The 22,021-nt window shown below is 35.6% G+C and overlaps 1 protein-coding gene across 2 annotated transcripts in view; it reads left to right on the forward strand.

The window, feature by feature from the left end:
- The first annotated feature begins 2,349 nt into the window (after positions 1-2,349).
- LOC120766782 (homeobox protein homothorax) overlaps positions 2,350-22,021 on the forward strand; it is a 320,231-nt gene continuing 300,559 nt past the window's right edge. Inside the window, exon 1 of one of the 2 annotated variants that reach the window (XM_040092474.1) lies at positions 2,350-5,224. In XM_040092474.1, the coding sequence (XP_039948408.1) occupies positions 5,210-5,224 (15 nt within the window). In that variant the 5' untranslated portion in view covers positions 2,350-5,209. The remainder of the gene's footprint in view (positions 5,225-22,021) is intronic. The other variant, XM_040092476.1, reaches the window with a different exon arrangement.

Genomic DNA, 22,021 nt, shown 5'->3' on the forward strand with positions numbered 1-22,021 from the left:
TTTATGTGCATTTATTATTTTTTTTTTTTTCAAAATAATCCATCACATTTTCGCCGCTTCATTAATGGCCATAGTGAGTGGCCTTAAGTTCGCCACTGAGCGGCGGAGAGGCGCAAATGCACGTAAGAAGCGGAATTTAGCGAGAGCAATAACGCAAACCGCACTACACGGCTGCTGCCTGGCTTGCGGTGAGCGAGTGAGTATTGGTTATTTTATTGTTGTTGCTGACAACATAGCTAGTAATGGTGTTGATGAAAATGATGAGTGTAGTGCTTACACCTGAATACAACCAGCACGTAGCCGTGTGTGTAGTGAATAGTAGAGCAACAACAAAACAGAAAATGCTACGCGAAACGCTCGACTAACAACACAGCAACTGCAGCAACAACAACAACAATAACAAGAGTAGTCTGCAACAACAGTTGTGAGTACAGCGAGCTTGGTTAAACCCACCCACCGACCATTCAGCGCACAGCTCACAGAACAGCAGCCAACATTGCAACAAGAACAACGCAAACAAAAGCACAACAGCAACAAGAACAGCATACGAGTCGACAACGATGTTGGCCAAAAGACTGAAAACCGAACTGATGCAAACTGCCACTCACTCAAGCGAATATAACAAATGGGATTGGTTTTTGCTGATTTTCAAAGGGGGGCGCGCACGGCGTGTGAAATGTTTACGCGCAGGGGGCAGTTTGGGGGTGTGTGGGTTGAAGCAGGTAGGCCAAAGAAGAGTGACGCACAGCAAGTAAGAGTCAAAGTTGGCAAAGAGCGATAGAGCAATGCGTGCGCGCCGCACCAAGCATGTGAGGAGGTAGTGGAGGCACATGCAAACATGCACACACACTTATGTATACAAAACGGTATTTCATCAACATGATATAAGCCATCTCATTTCAGCTAAAGCCAAATAAATTTCAAATGTTTGCGCGAAATGCGACGATGTCAATGCGTTGTTGTGCGGGGTTGACGGACAAAAGCAGCAACAACAAGGCGGCGTTTGAGCTAACTTGAATTTCTACTCAAAACGGCGCTACAGACAGCGGGCAGCCCAACCTGTGCGCTGTTATTGTTATCACTCCCGCTCGCTTTTGGGGCGCTGTGCTGACGAGCGCTCTTCGCAGAATGATGGGCGCATGAAAGGTGAAGGCGGCACCAGTGGCGTACTGCAGTCAAGAAACAACAACAGATGATGGAGCAGGAATGTAGCAAGTTCAAGATGTGTACATTTGTAGATATGTATTGAGAAGAGGCAGCAAGATTACAACTCAAGTTTTTGAGCGAAGATCGAGTAAAGTATGCCCGAAAATAAGAGCTTCCACAAACAATTTGCACTGGAGCGCGCAGAACGTTCCACAACATAGCGAAATATTGTGGGGATGCGCATTCATACGACGGGCAACAACAATTAAGTGTGGTTGGTGTGTGACAAGTGAGCGCCAATATCGTATATTTTGCTTTTGCCTTACCTTTTCACTTGTGGGCATGTCACAAGAGGCGTACTAACAAATCAGTCATTCCTACTTTTATGAGCGCTTCGCCGCGGCAGCGAACACTCAACGCGCTCCCATGAAATCATATAAAACCGTGTGGCTTGCGCTCTTTCAACACGAATGCAGTTTATGAGTATTATTGATAGTTAAATGAATTCGCTGGTTGCTTTCAAACACGGCGAATTCACAGTAGATTCTTATTTACGCTCTTCAGTTTGCCCTTTCCTTAGTGTGTAGATATGTGCGCTTTGCTTGATTACCCCATGCTCTTCGCCGCATTTTGCTTACCGAGTACTCGCAACCAAACATTCTCTTCGCAGTCGTACATGAGAGAGCGCACTTCATTTTCAATCATTGAATGCCTCTCCACCGCTGCTATTTCCACTGATACGACGACTGTTTACCTTCCTAAGCGGCCGCTACATACTTGCTACTCTTTTTCTTCTTCTTCTTCGTAGCTTCTTAAACAACTACCACCGCCAAGCATGCCATTGCATTCGTACACGTGCGCTCTGCGCCTAGTGCGCGCTCTTTCGCACTATTTTAATGGCACAATTGTTGCTCTACTCGCAATGCGCCTGCTTGCACTTGAAACGCGCTATCCGTTAACAGCGCTACGGCCGTTCTTTCTTTCCTACACTGTCGAGTCATCCATCTAGCCATCCATCCATCTGCTGCGTACGCTTGGCTGGTTGACTGCATGTTGTTGTTTTTGTTGTTCTTGTGCTGTAGTGCCGTTGTGCTGTGTGGTGCGCTTGACTCGTACACACATTTCGCAAGCTAGTGTTGTAGTTGTTGCTGCACCGCTGCCGCTAGCTTGATATACTTCATAGCGCTGAGTGCGAGCGCGCTCTGTGCTCGGTGCTTGGTGTTTGTGCTTGTGTGTGTGTGTGTGTTTATCTGCCTATCGGAGTGTCGTCGGCAGCGGCTATTATTTACCCCCGCCAAGTGTAGTTGCCGTTGTGATTGACAAGCCCAGTGTGTGTTTGCCTTCGAAACGCGTACAACGTGTGCTGTGTAGAAAGCGAAATATAATAAGCGTAAATTTCCAATTCATTTTGTGTGCCCAAACAAAAAATCGCAACAATAACAATACGAAAATTCTACTTTACAATTGCACAGTCTACAACGGTAACGTGTAACGCGATTTAACGGTAAATAAATAAATATTTTTGAAAATTGCAAAAAACACGCGGCATAAATTCGTACATTTCGTTCAACTTTACAAACAAAACGGTATATATTTATTTGAAAAAAAAAACAAAAACAATTTTTGCAAAATATTTTGCATATTTCTGCTACATCGCTCCAAATTAAATAATTTACAAGTGTGTGGCAGTTGCGCGCGCCTAAAAGTGCATCGAACGCCGCAAATTGAACGCTGCTGCATTGCCGTCGCTAGTGGAGCGTTTGGCATGCATTAGCAGGACTTTTGCAAGTTGACAGGATTTCGACGCAGCGGGCGCTCATAAGACGCACGGCCGGACGGCACACACAGTGCAACGGCAGGCAGACGGCAGCCGCAGTCACTTAGTCGGCGGCGTGTAGGTGCGCGTTCTAAGAAGTGCGCCTTGTGCTGCAGTTAGTGTGTGTTTTCTTCAGTCGATTTTCGTGAGTGCAGCAGCAGGTCGCGCCGAGTTAAACAGGCAAGCCAAGCCAGTCGAGTGCAGACAACTAAGCCGCAGAAAACAAGTCATTTGCCAGTTGCTGCTGCCACTCTATGCGCGAATGGAATACAAAACGCAAATTAAAGCCTAAACAAAATAAAAAAGAAATTGTAAGGATTTCGCGTAGAAATAAGAAAACTAAAGTTATGCGCGAAAGTACATTACAAATACAATAAGCATCAGCGTGTTATACAAAAACAAAGAAGAAAACAATTTTAGCCTATATAGAACTGTCTGAAATGTGCTTGCATTTGATTTGCGCGTGAAACTTTTAATTTGCCATAAACAGTTATTTATTTGCTTACATTCATTTGCGAATTCATCCAATCGCCGCTTTGAACAAAATATTTTTTTGTTGTGTGATCAAAACATAAGTTTTTGTAAGCGCCTTTAGCAGTGCTAGCCGCCATGTCAGTTAGTGAAACGCGTCGGTAATTAAAGTGTGATAAACGTCGCAGTCGTCGGTGAGAAATCGTGAAAAATTCGTGAAAAACAGCAAAACTGACAATTCGCAGTGCAGCGCTTCGCGTGAAAGTCAAATTTTACAAAAAATATAATTTGCTTATGCATTTTTTTGTAGCAAAAAAAAAAAAAAACCAACAACTAAACACAACCAATTATTTTACAAAAAATAAATAAGAGCAAGTTAAGAAGTAGCAGTTTAGAATTGTTAGAGGAAGCAAGTGAATTCCTACAAAGTTATTGACTTGCAAGGTGAGCGAGCGTACGATGTCGATGAAGCTGTGATATTTGTGAGCATATACACGCTAACAACAACTACTACTAAGACAGGACGTGGCAAAAACGCCACTGATGTACTAGAGGAATTTTCTAAAAGCAAGCAAGCAAACAACAACAACAAAGGAAGGCGTTAAAAATTTTACCTACAACACAAAAGCAACTTAACTTTTCCACGGAAACTTTGTATACGAGCAACTGCAACAAAAACAACGAGTGTTACACAAAAAAAAAAGAAACAAAACATCTTAGGCGGTATTGACAAGCCAGCAAAGAAAGCAACAAACAACAACAACAGCTAAAACAAGCAGCTAACACTAAAATGTATTTATGACAGCTGCAACAATATATGCAAATAATACAAGCTGAACCACAACAACAACAATAAGCAGGCAAAAAGGTACGCAAAAGATTTGCGTCGAAGTCAAATGTCAAGCCGCTGAGCAGGAGAGCAAGAAGCAAGAAACCAACCAACAACAACAAAAACCAATCCGAAGCAATCAAGTATACTAAAACGCAAAATTATATACGAGCACTAAGCGCTAAACCAACATAAGTAAATATTAATTAATACAACTAAATGTAAAGGAATATTTATTGCAAAAACAAAACAATATACAAGCATTGTATACGATTTTAAAGCAAATTTAATTAATTATAAACAACAACAACATTCGAGGATAAGCACAAACTCCTCAAACGTCAAAGTTAGAAAAATAACAAAAACAAAAAATCCAAAATAACAAAAAAAAAACAGTTATACACAACAATCAACTGCAATACAAGTATAAAAAATATATAAAAAGTGCGCCAAGCATATTTAAAATAAATAAATTAAAACCTAAATAAATATTTTACTTGCAACAAAAATCTAATATATGTACGTTCCGTCGCGTTTTACCGTCGCGTGTGTCGTTCGAGTTATCTCCAAATCACCCACAAAACCAATAAATTGCAAACAAATGTGCCTGTGTTGCAGTAAAATTGCAAAGTAATCTCAGAATTAGAAAGAAAAGAAGAAACAGCAGTGTGAACCAAAAAAATTTGCATGAAGCGCTTGCAAATTGAGTCGAGAGTGTTGTGTGCCGCAGTTTTGCAATAAAACTTGAAACAAGTCAAAATAACAAAATACAATTTTCATAAACTACAGTTAGCAGCGCCAATTAGTGGACTTGCGAGTCGGCCACCGACAAGAAAAGCCCGCAACAGCAACTGCATCCAAAGAGAAACAACTCGGCAAACGTTGCATAGCGCGTGCTGCTTGCAAAAGTGGCACAGGTCGGGCTGGACATCGCTCCCAGAGCATTAATGGCTCAACCTAGGGTAAGTAAAAATAGTGTTAATTATAGTTAATTTAATTATGATAAGGCTAGAAGTTAGACATACGTGTCAGGAATTAGTGTTTGAAGTCGCGCTGCAGTTGCTTTTTTGTGAGTTGTCGTTGCCACCTAGCGACGGTAATTTTATGTGAAGTTAAGAATTTAATGAATTTACCGTTATTCGTTAAGTTGTGTACATCTTTTGGTTGAGTTGGAGCAAAAACATACTTTTTTACAATTCTGAAGGTATTGAATTTGGTTGAAAAATAATTTTTTCACGATGCTGTAGGTACTAAATTTGTTGAAATATCATTTTCAAAAATCTAGAAAACATGCAATAAAACAAAACACTAAAATTGCATTGTAAATGCGTACAGAATAATTTTACGTTGTGCTCGTAGCTAAAAAGTGTTAAAATTGTTGAATTTTCATTATTAAAATTAGGCGATTTTTAAAGTGAGTTTTTGAGAAATGTGCAAAATGGCGGCGTTTGAAGTAATTATTCTCGAGTAGACAAAAAGTGAGTTGAAATATGAAAATTTTTGAAAATATGATTACAATTTTTTTAAATATTTTTTTTTTAATGTGTTTGAGATTTTTTTTTACACAAAATCTTTGAAAAAGTGTTTTAAATTTTTTTCTACCAAAATTTTGTAAATGTGTGTTGAACATTTTTTACTAAGTATTCACGAGAAGACAAAAAATGCTTTATAATATGAAAATTTAATACTGAGAATTTTTGAGAATATGTTTTAAAGATTTTTAACTAATTATTCCTGAGAGGATAAAAAATGTATTTAAATATGAAAATTTAATACAGAAAAATTTTGAAAATGTGCTTTAAGTTTTATTAAAACAAAATTTTAAAATTTCTACAAAAATTTTGAAAATGTGTTTTAAATTTTTTTCAAAACAATTTTGAAAATGTATATTAAATTTTAAACAAACATTTTGAAAATGTGTTTTAATCCTTTTTAAATTTGAAAATGTGTTTCAAATTTTTTTACACAAAATTGTTCAAAATGTGTTTTTAAATCTTCTACAAAATTTTACAGCAACAAATTACGCAATACAAAGCTTCCATAAATTTTCCAAAATACTTTTCACATATTTTTTTCTCAAAAATTTTACAAATTTAATGCACTAGTTTCCAAAAATTTTTGTACTAAAAATTTTAACCAGTACAAGCGTCCGTCCGTCCATAGCCATATAAACAGTGATTTGCACTTTTCCCCAAACTATGCTAAAATATCTTATTTAGCGCAAATTCATGTGTTACAAAAAATATTAACGTCATCATTTGCATCACGTTAACCGAATTTTCGATTGTTAAAAAAATGCTCAATGAAAAAAAAATTGAATGCTCTGCTAATATTTGCACAGCGCTGTTAAGTGATTGAGTGAGTGGATTTAAATGGCTTCATATTTTGGCAAACACTTTATTTTCACCTATATGTGTACATGCGTGTGTCTAGCTGTGAATTTTTTAATTTTATTTAGGCAAAATCAAAGATAGTGGCAAAAGTGATAAAAAAATGCGCACTAGCTGATCAGCAAATGTCAGAGGCACTTTTTGGGCGCGTAAAATGTTGCTTTATGTTTATGTTAATGTTTAATATTTATCATTGGCTTGCATTTGCACACCTTCGCGCGTACATACAAATATACATATACATACATATGTGTAGTGGCTCCTGATCACGCTGTTTGCCTGACCTGGCCAGCTTATCACCTGCCTTAGCTTGCTAATTCCACTTGCTTTCGCTGCTCGCCGCTTGACAGTTGATAAAGCGCGTATTGACAGTTGCCATGTAGAGGTGTTGAAGAAAGCTCACACCGCTGTCTGCACTATCTATTATATATATTTCTATTATATACGCGCATATGTCGTATATGGCTGCCCAATAAAGCTCAAATGGTTGACGAATGCAGTGTTATTAAAAAAAGTTAAATTAAGAAATAAGCAAAAAAGCGCCGTTAGTCACAGCTGAGGCGAAGATTTCATGTTGACTGATTATTTTCGTTGCTAATTCAAATTTTTGCTAAACAAAAATATTTAGAAATATGCTTAGATTTTTGGCAGCATATTGAGCGTGAAATCTTGATTTTCTTTAATTTTAATGTTTTTAAAAATGTTGTTTTAATAAAAAATTACTAAAAATCAGTTACTAAACAACGTTGTTGACGCGAAATTTTATAAAAAAAAATATTAAACAATTTTTAATAATTTTCAACTTCTTCAAATGCGTTTTTACACAAAAATAAGCCAAAGAAATATATTCATTATATTTAAACAATGTAAGAAAATCAATATATAAACACTGTTATAACTGAAAATATGTGCGCATTAAGTTCCTTAGCCAACTTTTTATTTGCTTAAATCTCAAATTTTTTGGCATTAACTGCTTATTTTTTTGATTTTTTTGACTCAACCAAAAACCATGCAACCTCGGCTCATCTAATTATGCGATTAAATGTGATGTACAACAAAGCCGAACTTGGCGCATATTAACATTTAAAACTGTTAATAAATTAGCAGTGATGTGCAAAATGGCGGCGGTGTATTTACATATGTGCCCCTCACAGCTTCATGCCGCACAGCTGTTGGCCGTATGCAAAATAATTCCTTTGTTTGCCTTTATGTCTGTCCGCGTTGCAGCAAAACGTGATCGCAAAATTTTCCAATAACTTTCTGAAATGTGAACTAATAAATTTTCGTACGAAATCCAGCATATAAGCGTCAAACTAATTTGAATATGCAGTTAGGAAAAAAACTAACTGTGGCGCATAAATTCAAAAGCACTTGCTGCTTGCTGCCTTCACAGCCTTTTCGTATTCAAATTTTCTACGTTTTCCAGCTTTTTAGTTCATTTTCTCAAATTCGTGTGTATTTTTCTTAAATTCATTTATTTATTTAATTTTTTTGTTGTCTTATTAGCGCCTAGCTGCTAAAGTCCTTTATTGTAGTGTAGTGTGGAGTTGTTAGCCTAAGAAATTAGCGCGTTTCGCTCACAAAAAAAAGTAATAAATAAAACCAAAATTATTTGAAAAGTAGAAAAAAGAAATGCTGCTCTTCTTTTCTGGCATTTTAATGTGGTGTAACAATGAGCTTGTTAATTTTCTGTGGTAACAGAATATGCGATTTGATATGGTTTAAATCGGTACTCGTTAGCGTTAGTTGTTGTGGGCAATGCTGCGCCCCCACCAACGATGTATTCATTAGCAACCGCTGATTTGGTTCTGAAGCGGTTCAGATATTTATTTTATTTCTTTTTGTCGAAGTGCCGAAGTTGCAATAAAAAATTATGCCGTGGAAAAAATGTGTGAAATAGAGTGCTTAAATCACAAATTCGCAGCAACTTCTTTACATAAAAAATGTGTTTTAATTTAAATGTGCGAAAATCAAAATCAAGTGATCATATTTGTTTTTCACAAAACGTCAGGTAGCATTTGGCGGCTAGCTAATTTGTGGTTTTGTGTTTTTTTCCATAACTTCACTAGTCCGCATAAAAAAGTGAGGAAGGAAAGTTGTTATTGTTGTTATTAAATTCCAAAAAACATTGATTTCGGTTATAACGAAGCTATAATAAAAAAGTTTCCATACAAGAACATGATTTTGAGCTTTCAGTTTGTATGGCAGCTATATGCTATAGTTGGCCGAATTGAAAAATTTCTTCGGAGATTGTAGTGTTTGCTATGAAATGAATCTATGTCAACTTTTGTGAAAATATCTGCCCAAATAAAAAACTTCTCCTTACAAGGACTTGGTTTTAAGCGTTCGGTTTGTATGGCAGCTGTAGTTTATAGTGGCACGATAACGATGATTTCGACAAATTAGCAGCTTATTGGGGAGAAAAGCACGTACGTAAAATTAGAGACCGATATCTCAAAATCAGAGAGACTAGTTCGCGTCTATACAGACGAGCAGATATACATATATATATATATACATATGTTTTATAGGCTCTCCGACGTTTGTTTCTGTATTAAAACTACCTGACAAATTTAATATATACTCTTCAGGTTATAAAAAAGATAATTTTGAAAAAATCAGTTTTTTGCCATATTTATGTAGGAACTGCTACATAACCTACAAGTTCACTTACCATTCTTCATAAAAATAATACGTTAAAATCATATAATAAAATTTATATTTTCGAAGAAAAAATATTATAAATAATATTAGCCATAATTAATGAGCATTAATTTAAAAAATTTAAGTAATTTCCTGCTCAAAATTTAAACCAGTTGTTCTCAGCCTTTCTCTATTCTCACATATTTGCCGCATCATCGAAGAAAATATCCGCAATTTTCCAGTAATAATACTTTATAACTGTAATTTAACGGTTTATATTCAAATGTGCATATTTTATGAGTACCTTATACATACATACATATATACACAGCGCAACAACTCTGATTTGACAAAATTGTATTAATGTGCCACAAGCAAGCATCAAACAGTGCGCAGTGCTGCAAGTGACATTTATGCATATGTTTGTACTTCATCCACTTACAAAGCACACATACACACACACACACTCGTGCAAACCGATCAATGTGGCATTTTTATAGTTATCATTTCCATTTCACGCGGCAAACAAATAAATTTACGTTTGTGGTTTAATTTTCGATTTTACACCCATGAAAATTGTGCGGCTTGCCGATTAACTGCTGCAGCCAGTCACAAGCAATGGGTATGTGCGAATTGCAACGGCAACAATTAAAAGTGACAATCCTGGCGGCGGCAAAGGCGGCAACGGCGACCATACCGCAGTTGTACTTTTTATTGTTGTACGGAGCTGCGAGCTGCCATTTTTGCGCGCATTTGCCATTTTGCGGCGCGCTGGCAAGTAACCGAGCGCTCGCATATCAGCGTCGCCACTCACCTATACACCTATACAGGCGCGCATAACGCGCTCACACCGTGCGGCAGGAAAATTTTATTGCATTTTTGTCGTCAAACTCGTACGTGTGTGTGTGTGGTTGTGCGTATACCTTGCCGGCATTCAATGTTGTTCAATGTTACAGCGACATTTGTTGCGGTTTTATTATTTACATACGCTCCGCGCTTTTTTCACAACAATTTTGTTGTTGCTGCGGCATTTTTGCGTTTTTACTCACACATACACCTTTCAATTGCATTTTACTATAATATTTATTGTTGTTGTTAATTTTGCGCTATTCTGCGGTATACAATTACAACAATAAAATTGGCAGTGTTGGTGGAAAATTCAGAAAACAAAAAAGGAAAAACAACAACACATACAAATGCAAAAAAGTCAGTTATCCAGCATGCAAGCCACGCTGACCGCTCATGAAATTGCACAAACACATGCACAAGTAGGTGTATGTTGCACAAGGTGCATTGTGTTGTTTGTGTGGTATATTTGTTGTTTGTTGTTGTTGGCAGGAAGTAATTTTTATACTTAATTTGATTATTTCGCATACAAAGTAAGCATACACACATATATACGTGTGTTGCAACCTATTGTGGCCATCAAATACTTAAAACCGCAGCATTGCATTTTTGCGTAGCGTTGCAAAAAAGCAACAACAACAAATTGTTATACATTTTCATGCCGGCAAAACAAATTTATTTTCATGGCGTTTTTTATTTGCATAAAATTAAGAAGGTGTGGCGTGTGCGCGCATGTGTTGCAAGGAACAAAAAAATTTTAACAAATTTTACTGTTATTTTAATTTTTAGGTTAACCACAAAATTTGCCTTTACGTGTAATTTAAATCACGGTGGACAGATAGGAGAATTTTATTGGTCAATTTAAAATGCGCCAAAAATTTAAACGGATAATAATGGAGATTATTCATAACTAAGAAAAAATTTTAAATAAAAAATCTTAAAAATTGTTTAAAAATATATATAAAAATTATTTAAATAAAGATAAAATTTAAATAATAAAAATATGAAATGAAATATAAAAATATATTTATTTTTAGATGAAAAAATTAAAAATTATTTGTTACAAAAAATATAAAAAAAGTATTTTAGAATAAAAAAAAAAATTAAATACATAAAAAATTTAATATAAAAATATTATAAAAATATTTAAAAAAAAATATATATTTTAAATAACAAAAATATGTAAGAAAAATATTTAATAAAAGCTGCCACACACTCACCACCACATGTTGACTTTAAAATTGCACTGCAGCTCTCGAATCTTCCAACACTTGCAACGACTGCCTTTAAAACAATGCAAATTTTGCTTTTCCGCATTCCAGCCTTTAGCGTTTTTTATCTTGCTTCCCCACATCTTATTGTGGCAAGTGCTACTATAAATATGAAGGCACTTACAGCTTGCACCCTTTAACTTGTGGCACACAAAAATTTCCATGTGTATTTAAATAAGCGCAGCTTAATGACGACATTGCGTGCGCGCTCCACTTGTCCTGCCGTTCGACCGGCCATCCAGCCACCACCCCGCTTTCATCACCTATCAACGCAAATACGCTCGCATATACTATGTGGCATTTGCGCGCTTGTTGTTGTCTTTTGTGAAAAAAGTAAGACTTTTGCGCTCCACGGTGTGCTTTCCAGGCCTGGCCTCTGCGACTTGTAAATTTTGAAAATAATGACGCTTAAATACAATGCATTTTTCAAAGGCTAAAGTAGCTGTGGCTCCTCGCAGGTTTGCGTGCGTCGGTTGCAACACAAGCAAGTGCACATATATGTATGTATATGGGTTTAAGTGAGTGCAATGGCTATGTGATTATAAAGTAGGGCGCCCGCAGCTTAAATGCGTCACAAATTCGGCATTTGGTGCTGGCGGGGAGTAGCAACTTGATTTGCAAAACGCTACAGAGAATATTGCAAGTGTGTGCTATTATTTGTAGTTAAATACCGTTATAATATTTCAGCTAATTTATTTTTAGTTTTCGGCATTTCAAACGAAATCTGAGCGACTTGCAACTCACAATTAGAAAATATTTTATACTTGCAACAAGTTTTCAAATTCTCATTAATCCTACCGCATCTGCCTTTCATACACAATTTTAAACGGGGTACATTAAGTTTGCCGTAAATTTTGTAGTACAAAAAAGTAAGCGAAGGAGATGTTATAAAATATATATGTATGTGCATATATGAACAGCATGATGTGATGAGTCTCTTTAGCCAAGTCCTTCTCTCTGTAAATACGCGAAACAGCCTTCAAGTATTTAAGATATCGATTTAAAAATTTTCGCACGTCATTTTCTCCTAAAGCAGCTGTTCATTTGTCGCAATCGCTGATAGTAAAGTACTATAGCATATAGCTGCCATACAAACTGAACGATCGAAATCAAGTGCTTGTATGGAAACCTTTTTCATATGATGAGATATCTTAATGAAATTTGGCATGTTTTCTTGCCTAAGACAATGGTGCAATCTCCGAAGAAATCGTACAGAATGGATCACTATAGCATATAGCTGCTATACAAATGTAACGATCGAAATCAAGTCATTGTATGAAGCCTTTTTGTAATTGCGAAGATTATTATAGCTTTGCTGCAACCAAAGTTAAGTTTTTTCTTCTCAAATTAATTCTCTTCTTCACTAATATCTTGCCAAAATTTAAAATTTACGCTCAGCCAATGAACCCATTTCGGCGCAACACGCTCTCTAATCGTACATCGTTTACGCTAATAAATATTTAGGAAAATTAATTTTAACAAAGGAAATGTTTATTTGAACGCATTACCGAATGCAGATAAGCATCTGTATGAAAAAAAATTAAGTAAAAAAGCAGAAAACAAAACGCTTCATCTCTCAAAAGCAGCACAGCTACAAACGAGTTGAAACAAAGTAAATTGTTTGAGGAAAAAAATGCGCGCATATTTAGACGCATATTGAACTTGAAATTACAACGCGCGGCATAAAAGGCATATACAAAAAGGTAAACTATACAAAAACAACAAACTACACAAAAACAAAAGTAAACTATACAAAAACTCACCAAAAACCGGTAAACCGATGTGAACGCTGGGCAAAAAAGCTCTAAACTCATCATTAAAGCATTTGAAGCCACAATAGACAAACTCGCCGCATAGAAGAATGCCTAAACAAAAGAATGAAATAAATTTACAAATTTAGGCAAAAGCGAAAAGTTATAAAACGCTCAGGTGTAGCCTGGTAATTTGTTTCTTTTTTCGTGTTTTCTTTGGCTGCAAGTATAAGCAACAAAAACGCAGAACGTAGAACCCAAAAACAAAAAAAAAATGAGTAAGAACCATCAACTAAGCAAAAAAAAAATTATAAAAAAACGCAAAGTTATAACACAAAAATCATTTAGACAAGTTGCACGCTGCTCATTAAATTAAATGAGCCATCAGCACGCAATTTATTTTAGTATTTTTGAGTAACTTCTTTGACGGGTATTTTTCGACGACCTCAGTGACGGCGACGCAAACTAGCAGTCAGCTCGGGTACAAATGTAAATTTTACTTCTTTTTTTTTGCTTTTTTGGTGGATTTTTACAATTCTTACGCGAACACGTACTAAGCTCGCGCCAACTTACTGTGCGTGCCACAAACGCGGCAGATTTGCCAAAAGTCAAGTTTGAGCGACCCTTTGAGCTGGCAAAAGTTTACAAGAATTACAGTTACCTGTACATTTTGTTGTTTTTTTGTTACTAATTTAATGCTTTACTGCCAAATTGTCGATTTAACAAAATGTGCCAAATTTCCGTTGCATAAAAAGGTTAAGTAGTGTATCAACTATACCTCATAACCGAAATGTAAACTCTGAATAGTTAAAGAGACCATTTACTAAAAATATGAAAGCGTTAAGCTGAATTTAAACTTTTTTCCAAACTCTTGCAAATTTTTAATTATTTTATGTGCTTTTTTTAGTTCTTTTCCAAACTCATAAAATCTTCACTTAGCTGACGTCACTGCGCCCTCATATAGTTGCGTATTTGTATTTATTTATTTTTTTGTTTGAAAACCGTTTTCTAATATTATTATATTTTTGGAATTTCTGCTGAAAAAATTTAATTTGAAGTGTCATTTGCGCGTTTCAAAACAATTTAACACTTTCAAAAAAAATTTCATAAATTCTTCAAAAGCAATTTTTTTGTGTCATATGTTGATTTAGCATATTTTGTAGCGTCTTAATTTGTTTTCTGTGTCGTGCGTTTATTTTTATTATATTTAGTTAAAAATACCTTAATGCTTTGTGCCACAATTTTTTATAATTTTCCTCTGTTATATATTTGAAGTATCTCTATTTTTTTTTTATTTGTCACTTAGTCGGGTTTTCGAAATTTTATAAGCACTAAAGCGATGATCAATCTTTTGCGCTTATTTATTGTGCTTTCGACGGTATTTGAATTGCGGGAATTTTCAAAAATTTTGCGAGTTTTTGAAAAGTTATAAAAAAAATATTGAAAAACTTCACAATTTCTATTTGTTGTAGATTTTTAAATATTAAAATCAATTTTTATTTATTTTTCAATTCGAAATTTGACTCCAACTTCGAAATTTTTTTAGATTTTAGGTATTTCTAAATATTTGTTTATTTATCACTTAGTCGGGTTTTTAAAATTTTTTAAGCACAAGCAATAGTCAAACTTTTGCGCTTATTTATTGTGCTTTTTACGGTGTTTGAAATACGGGAATTTTCAAACATTTTGCGAATTTTCGAAAAATATTGGAAAAAATGTTTAAAAACTACAAACATTTTTATTTGTTGTTGTTTTTAATATATTAAAATAATTTTTGTCTTCGACTCGAAATTTTTCTTTAACTTGAAATATTTATTTTTACATTTTCTTTAATATTTAATCAATATTATCTAAAATTTTGATTTGTTTGGTATGCGAAGATCCACATCTTCATAAAATGCTCTACAACCATTCCTAGTTCTGAAACTCTTTACAATTTTTTTTCAATTTCCTTTTTTTCCTCAATCAATATTTGCCCCTCAGCATTATAACCACAAGATTTTTGTAAGTCACATACAATTTTGAATAATTAATACGTTTTCATTGCTGTAAATAGCAGTTACTGACTCTACAAACAGTTATTTCACTTACGCAGCGAAAAAGTAAAATTTTTTTGACCTTTAACTTCTGTGCCACAATTCAAACTAATACTTTTCAAGCGTTTCTAAAGCTTATCTCTAATCGTCATTCGACACGCATAAGTATTCGAGGGTCATCCGAAGACACAAACACACTTTCAAATTGCAACCAAAACGAATGGCGGCAAATTAAGCTGCGGCGGCGGTGCGGCATGCAGTGTGAGTGTTGAAGAAAACATGGAGACATGCCACAAAAATTTATGAAAAACATTTCTATTTTAATTATTACTTAATCTTTTGATGCTCCACAACCAACATTTGTGTATGTCAAATATATCTTCCATAAACATCTGAGTGAATTAGAGCAAAAAATAGAAATGAATAAATGTGCCACTAGTGGGAGGCGGAACTCTAATATAGCTAGCCACTGATGTAGGACGCAGTGCAAATGGCAAATAGCAGACGGAAGCGACTTGCGGCCAAATAACCAAATGACACGCAACAAAAATTAATTGCTTAACACCAAATAAATATGGGTGTGCGCCGAAGAAAATCGACAAAATTACATAAATACAAAAATAAAAATATTTAACGAAAAAACAAAATAGATTTTAGTAAAAATGGAAATTAACAAAATTGAATTTAGCAGCGAGCAACTAAAATGTTATGGAAACAGCGCGCTTCGGTGCCGGTATTTCAGGAAATTAAAGAAGAAAATTAAAGTAGCAACACCCACACTAAGGCGGGCGGCATAAAACGCGCTGATAGCCAAGCCGCATGCAACAACAAACAATGTAGCGCCGAAACATAGGACACATTTAATTTTGATGGCATGTAGCGCGCAGTTAAAGCAGCAATAAAAACGGAATTGCCCCAAAAATTAATCAAAAATTAGTAAAAGTTGTAAATACAAGCATTACATCATAAATTAAGCGAACGAACGCTTTAAATTTTTTGGTAAATTTTAAAGTTGCAACATGCGCTTTAAAGAAATCAATACTTTGGCATGCCACATTTTTGTGCCTCTACAACTACATAAGCAAATAACGTTTGCATTTTACATACAAAGATAATAGGCGCATTCGCAACAGCGAAAGCCACTGAATCGGTGGCGCTATGTAGGCCTGTGGCATGTGGCCAGACACCAGTGAGTAAATAAATAAAATGACTAGCATATTTGCTAAGTTGCATATGCATTTGCATTTGCATATAAAGCGAGCGACAGCAACAAACACAAGTGATTATATATCGATATATATGCGTGTGTGTGTGTGTGCTTTCGAACAGAAAGCTTACCACCTTTAAGCGCCAGTGGTAAAATCGTTTGTGGCATTGGTTATGTGGCAGACACATATGCAAATTTTAGCACACATATGCGCTGCACAAGCCACATTGCAAAATGCTTATCTCTATATAAACAAACAAATGCACTTCCTTACATATGCATGTATATAAATATATAGGTGTGTGTGAACTTGCCCGCTCTGACCAGCAGACGCGATAAATGACCCCGAAAACCTCAATGGGCTGCCTAAGCACCATTTCAATGTGCTGCACATACGCGCGCACACTAACACACACACACACACATACATAGTTGGTGTTGCGCCTGCGTTTGCTCCATTTAGCCGACACAATCACTCTGCTATTATTCCTATTTCTCAACAGAGTAACGTGTGTAAACGCAGCTACAACTATATGTGTCTACTATCTCTAAGTTCCCTTCATGCTTCACCTACACTGCATGCAGCTAACTGCGCCCCTTTTTGGCTAGCCGAAAATGCGCCAGCTTTCACACACCAATACAGACGTATGGCTGCAGATGTGAATGTAAAAACAATGGCGGCGGCGGCAATGTGCAACACCTTCACCATGCAATTTAGCAAATATTGCAATAGCAACAAAAATGAGAGCACACCAAAAGCAGCAGTTAACGGCGACCGGCTGTGCTACGCCTAAGCTATGACTTTTAGTTGCCACAATCTACAATCCAGCGAAGCAGCACATCCCATGGTGGTGTAGGCTGCTGTTATTGTTGTTACTTTTGTTGCCAACAATTTTGTAGTGCGTTGCAACATGGTTTTTGTTGGTATTTTCACGTTCATTGTTGGTGTTTTTGTTATTTTTTATTGTTGTTGTTGTTGTTTTTGTTTTTATATTTGTCGTTATTTTAACTACGAGCTGTTGCGCATTTGCAAATCGTTTTTGCAACAAAACAATTGTATCAGCTAGCGTGGGTAAATGAGGACGCACCATGTTGCCGCAACTACTCGCACATAATATGCCAATATACATTTACCTTATACGAGTATGTGCATATATACATGTATCGGCGTTGTATGTAGCAAATGGCATAGATAACAAAACACATGTGTGCGCAATCCAGGCAGAAATTGCAACTTCGACACCAGCAAACACTCATATGTATGTATATGTAAGTATGTGCAACATTTGAAGATAACCATTCTGCATCACTAAACGCCTACGCAAAATTATTGAGCCGTAGCGGCAAACATTGTACCTATGCGTAAATGTGCGTGCATAAATGTGTGTGTGTGTGTTGTAGATATAAGCAATGTGCAGCGAGCTCACTCGCATTTTATAACATTTTTTGGTTAGTGTTGAAGGCAGAAGTAGTTGTTGCGTGGTTGCAGCTACATTTTAGCAACAATAAAAACATTTCATCATAAAATTAGAAATATATGTGTCTATAAATTACCATTATCAGCATACAAGACATTTTCGAATTTGCAATAGTTTTCGCTTTCACTAAATAAATTGAAAAATTGCATTTTGTACAGTTTTGTGAAATTAACTGTGCATATATAAAGGTGTATATACTTAACTGCGTTTTTATATCTCATACATCTATATATCAGGTAAACTCATGGAGTTTTCTCATAACTTAAGCCTTTGGTTTCATATGTTGCCTGAAAATGTTGCAATAAATTGTTGCTAAACATTTGTTTTACATTTTCGCTTGTATTTTGTTCCTATTTTATAAAATTATTATTTATTTAATTATCGAGATAGCTTAAATATTAATTACGCAACATGTTGCAAGTAGTATTTTTTAACAATATACACACAAATTTTGCAAAATGCCACAAATTTATGTATTTATGTATGTTGCAACGTGAAAGGAGAGCCCCAGCCAACAATTTGAAACTTACATGGCTTTTGTTGTCTTAACTGATAACGCAAAAGACTAGCCTAGAGTAACCCATGGAAAAATTGCGAAAAAAATCGAAAATGGCTGAAATGAGGCAAGCGCGATTCTCAGCCAACAACAGCAACAATTGCATGGTATATCCTGCCTTTATAGTACCGTTGTACGGCTGGTGTAATGTCGCACATACATGGTTGTAAGCGGGGTTGCTTTCCAGCGAGTAGGAAAAGAGTGACATTGGTTACTGTATACAAATACATATATGTATATTTATGTATAAACGTTAAGTATATATCTAGGAATTCCGTTAGGCCTTGGTGTTGCGTGCACTTGTAGTCCTATGTGTACGTATGTTTCTACCAAAGTGTTGTCAGCAACAAAAGCGGCAACCAAGTATATGTGCATACATATGTACATATATGTGTCTGGCAACAAAATCGGCATTTTTTCCACCCAGCACAAGAGGCCACACTAGCTGCCGGTTATTTCAAGTTCACGCATTTTTGTTGCAAGTATGCAAAACCAAAATAAGCAAGTGGCAATGGCACATTATCCATGTTTGCATACATAACTACAACTGTACATATGTATACACGTGTATAGGCAGTGCACACAAAGGCCATTGAGCGCCAAAGCTGCCAAACTTAGGGAGTTTAGGCTCACAAGGCACAGACATATGTATACAGTTACAAGGCTTTAATGGCATGTAACGGTCATGTGTGCGCTTTTTGTTGCTACCACTGCTGCCTTGTTTTTGTTGTCTTTCGGGCAGTTTACATAGTTTGCATATCGCACAGCGCTTCAGATGAAAGTGATAGCCTGAATTATGGGGCTTTGCAGTTTTGCATTTGTCGGCCACTATTTCACACGTGCCCACAAATGTAAACATACACGCATCCACATGCAGACGCGTCTGTGCGCACGCAATTGCTATATTTAAAATGCATACCAAATATTGGCTTGACTTTCAAAGATAAATTCGCCGCATTGATTATTTTCCCAGCTTAGTTGCATGCAAATTTTCCTGTTTGTTTTTATTTAGTGCACTAATATTTTGAGCAGCGTGCGAATTATGGCATTTGAAGCAATTTAGTATTCAACCGATGTAAACAATAAATTGGCGGCAATTTGAATGCATTATTTTGCTAGGGCGAATATACACAAGTAATGTAATCAAAAAAATACATAAATTGCGGCTTTACGAAATTTTGTTGGAATATTGTTTTTCAAGTGCTTTTAAAGCATATGTGCGTTGTTTATGCAAAAATTTGAATTCGCCGCAAAATTTAAAAGTTGCTAATTTTGGTATTTCATTGCGTGTTATTACTTTTAGCTCGAATAATAAGTTTTTACTGAAAAAATTGAATTCGCTTTAAAATTTAAAAATTTCAAAGTTGCTATTTTTGTTTTTTTTTTTACTTTTAGGCGCGAATAATGAGTTTATTTCTCATTTATGTCAAATTTTGCTTGCTCAATTGCAAACTCAATTCGCCGCATAAATTGAAATAGGAAAATATTGTATTCAAAGTATTTCTGCACAAAGTACAGCTGCAGTTTAGTTTAAAAAACTAGTATTTGAATTCGCCGCAAAAATCAAAGTTGCTGTTCTAATTTTTATTTTTTTTTTTTAATTACTGGTTCCAAGTGCACAATATTTTTCTATAATTCATGCATCTAGTAGCGCTGCATCACCCATAAATGAACAATTTTGCTTCTTTTATCGGCAATTAAATTCGCCTCATGCATTTAAACAGTTTTAAATGAAATTATGTATACACACGCTTTAGCATAACTCTAAAATGGCACTGCTACTTGCTTTCAAGCGGCTTATAAAAACGCATCTAACCCACTTTATTGCTTTAAAAGCATATAAAAAAATAATTTTTCCTGGAATTATGTGCATATGGCGTTCGGCCGAGTAGCCCACCACTCATCAAATTATTTCTGAAATTATGTTGACTTAATTTCTGGCAAGTAAACTGTGCAATGACTTGTTAATGTAAAACACGGCGTAAATTTGCCACAAAATATGCGCATACTACAAGCTCTCAATTTGTTCTAATTCACTGTTTTTTTGCTTTTTCCACCTTTCATTAGACTTTCTCAGAACTCACTTATTGCAATAGTACGAGCAGTTAAAAGCTTATCGCGTGTAATTTTTATGCGAAAAAATTATTACTTAAGTTCTAAGCGAAAAAAAAATCGCAACCGAATATAAATAAATATTAAATAGGCATGTTGTTGCAAACACTTACATAAGCTCAGCGGTTTGCGTGGCGTGGTTAAAGTGTATAGTTAAACGTGCTGTCCTGTCGCTGCCGCGCAGTCAAGTTGTTCGAACACGTTACCCAGCCACATATATATGTTTATATGTATTTATGTATGTATATATGTATGTACTTTGTGTTTGCTCGTATTAAATCTGCTGTGCTTAATGTGCTGCAAACATGAAAAAATACCTAATTTTATGCGCCCACAATAGCAACTAATCAACATACGACGCACATAAACATTCATACATACATATATACATGCTACATAGGTATGAACTATAGATGAATATGTAAATTTCTATTAATATGCATGTTAACGTTGATGTATGCATATAATATATAACTGTATGTACGAATATCTATGTATATATGTGTGTATATGTAAATGCTCCAGGGCTTCGGCTACTGAATTTCATTGCATATCGTATCAATTCAATACTTATATAACGTACTTATATACATAGCATGTGTGTACATATTTATAAACATACATGGGTGTATATATAAACACTTGTATGGTACATGCATTTGCTGGTCTGTAAATACAACAACTCGTATGCGTGTATTCCTGTGAGCTCCAGTGAGCTTTTAGGCTTTCAAAGATGTCTGCATATATACATACAACCATACATATGCGCTTACATGCGCATATTGCAAAGTATTCGCGGGTATTCTGCACGTGGTCGCTCTTCTGCGCGGCCATTTGCCACTGCTCTCAGCTGGCTGGCTGGCAGGCACTACGCTCTTATTGTATTACATCGCATGTTGGTATGTTTGTATGCTCGAATGTAAGCGTTTGTGCATGCTATGGGGTATCGTAATTTTTGAAGGATTTCTGTTTTGAACTTGTCAAAAGCAGACAAAACTGATTTCTGCGCCAACGCTGATTTGGCGATATTTTTGGCCGCTTTTATTCTTATTTTTGGGTATCTCGCTTTAATGCTTGTCTGTTTGGTGGTTGATTTATATGTTATACATATATACATTATGGATGTATGTGTGTACCTAAGAAAATGTGGGTGTTAAAGGGTGGTTTTGGCGGGCTGATAGTGCGGCGTGGCATAGTACACAGCAGTTAGCGATATGGTTCTGCTAATATTAGCGGAATATTTTATTTTGAGCTTTTTTTGTGTTGTCATTTCTTGCATGTTACTTTATTGCCTGTTATATTTAGTGGTCTCTATTTGGATGTTTCAATTTTTCTCTATTTTTCTGTTCACTCTATTCAATCATATATAGCAGATATCATTATACTTGTAATTTGCGAAAATTTGTCAAACTCGCGGTATTTTCCAGGATCTTGTAAAATTTGTGTAGCAAATTTCATTGCTCATAAAT

The sequence above is a fragment of the Bactrocera tryoni genome, chromosome 1 (genome assembly GCF_016617805.1).
Source record: "Bactrocera tryoni isolate S06 chromosome 1, CSIRO_BtryS06_freeze2, whole genome shotgun sequence".
Taxonomy (NCBI): Eukaryota; Metazoa; Arthropoda; class Insecta; order Diptera; family Tephritidae; genus Bactrocera; species Bactrocera tryoni.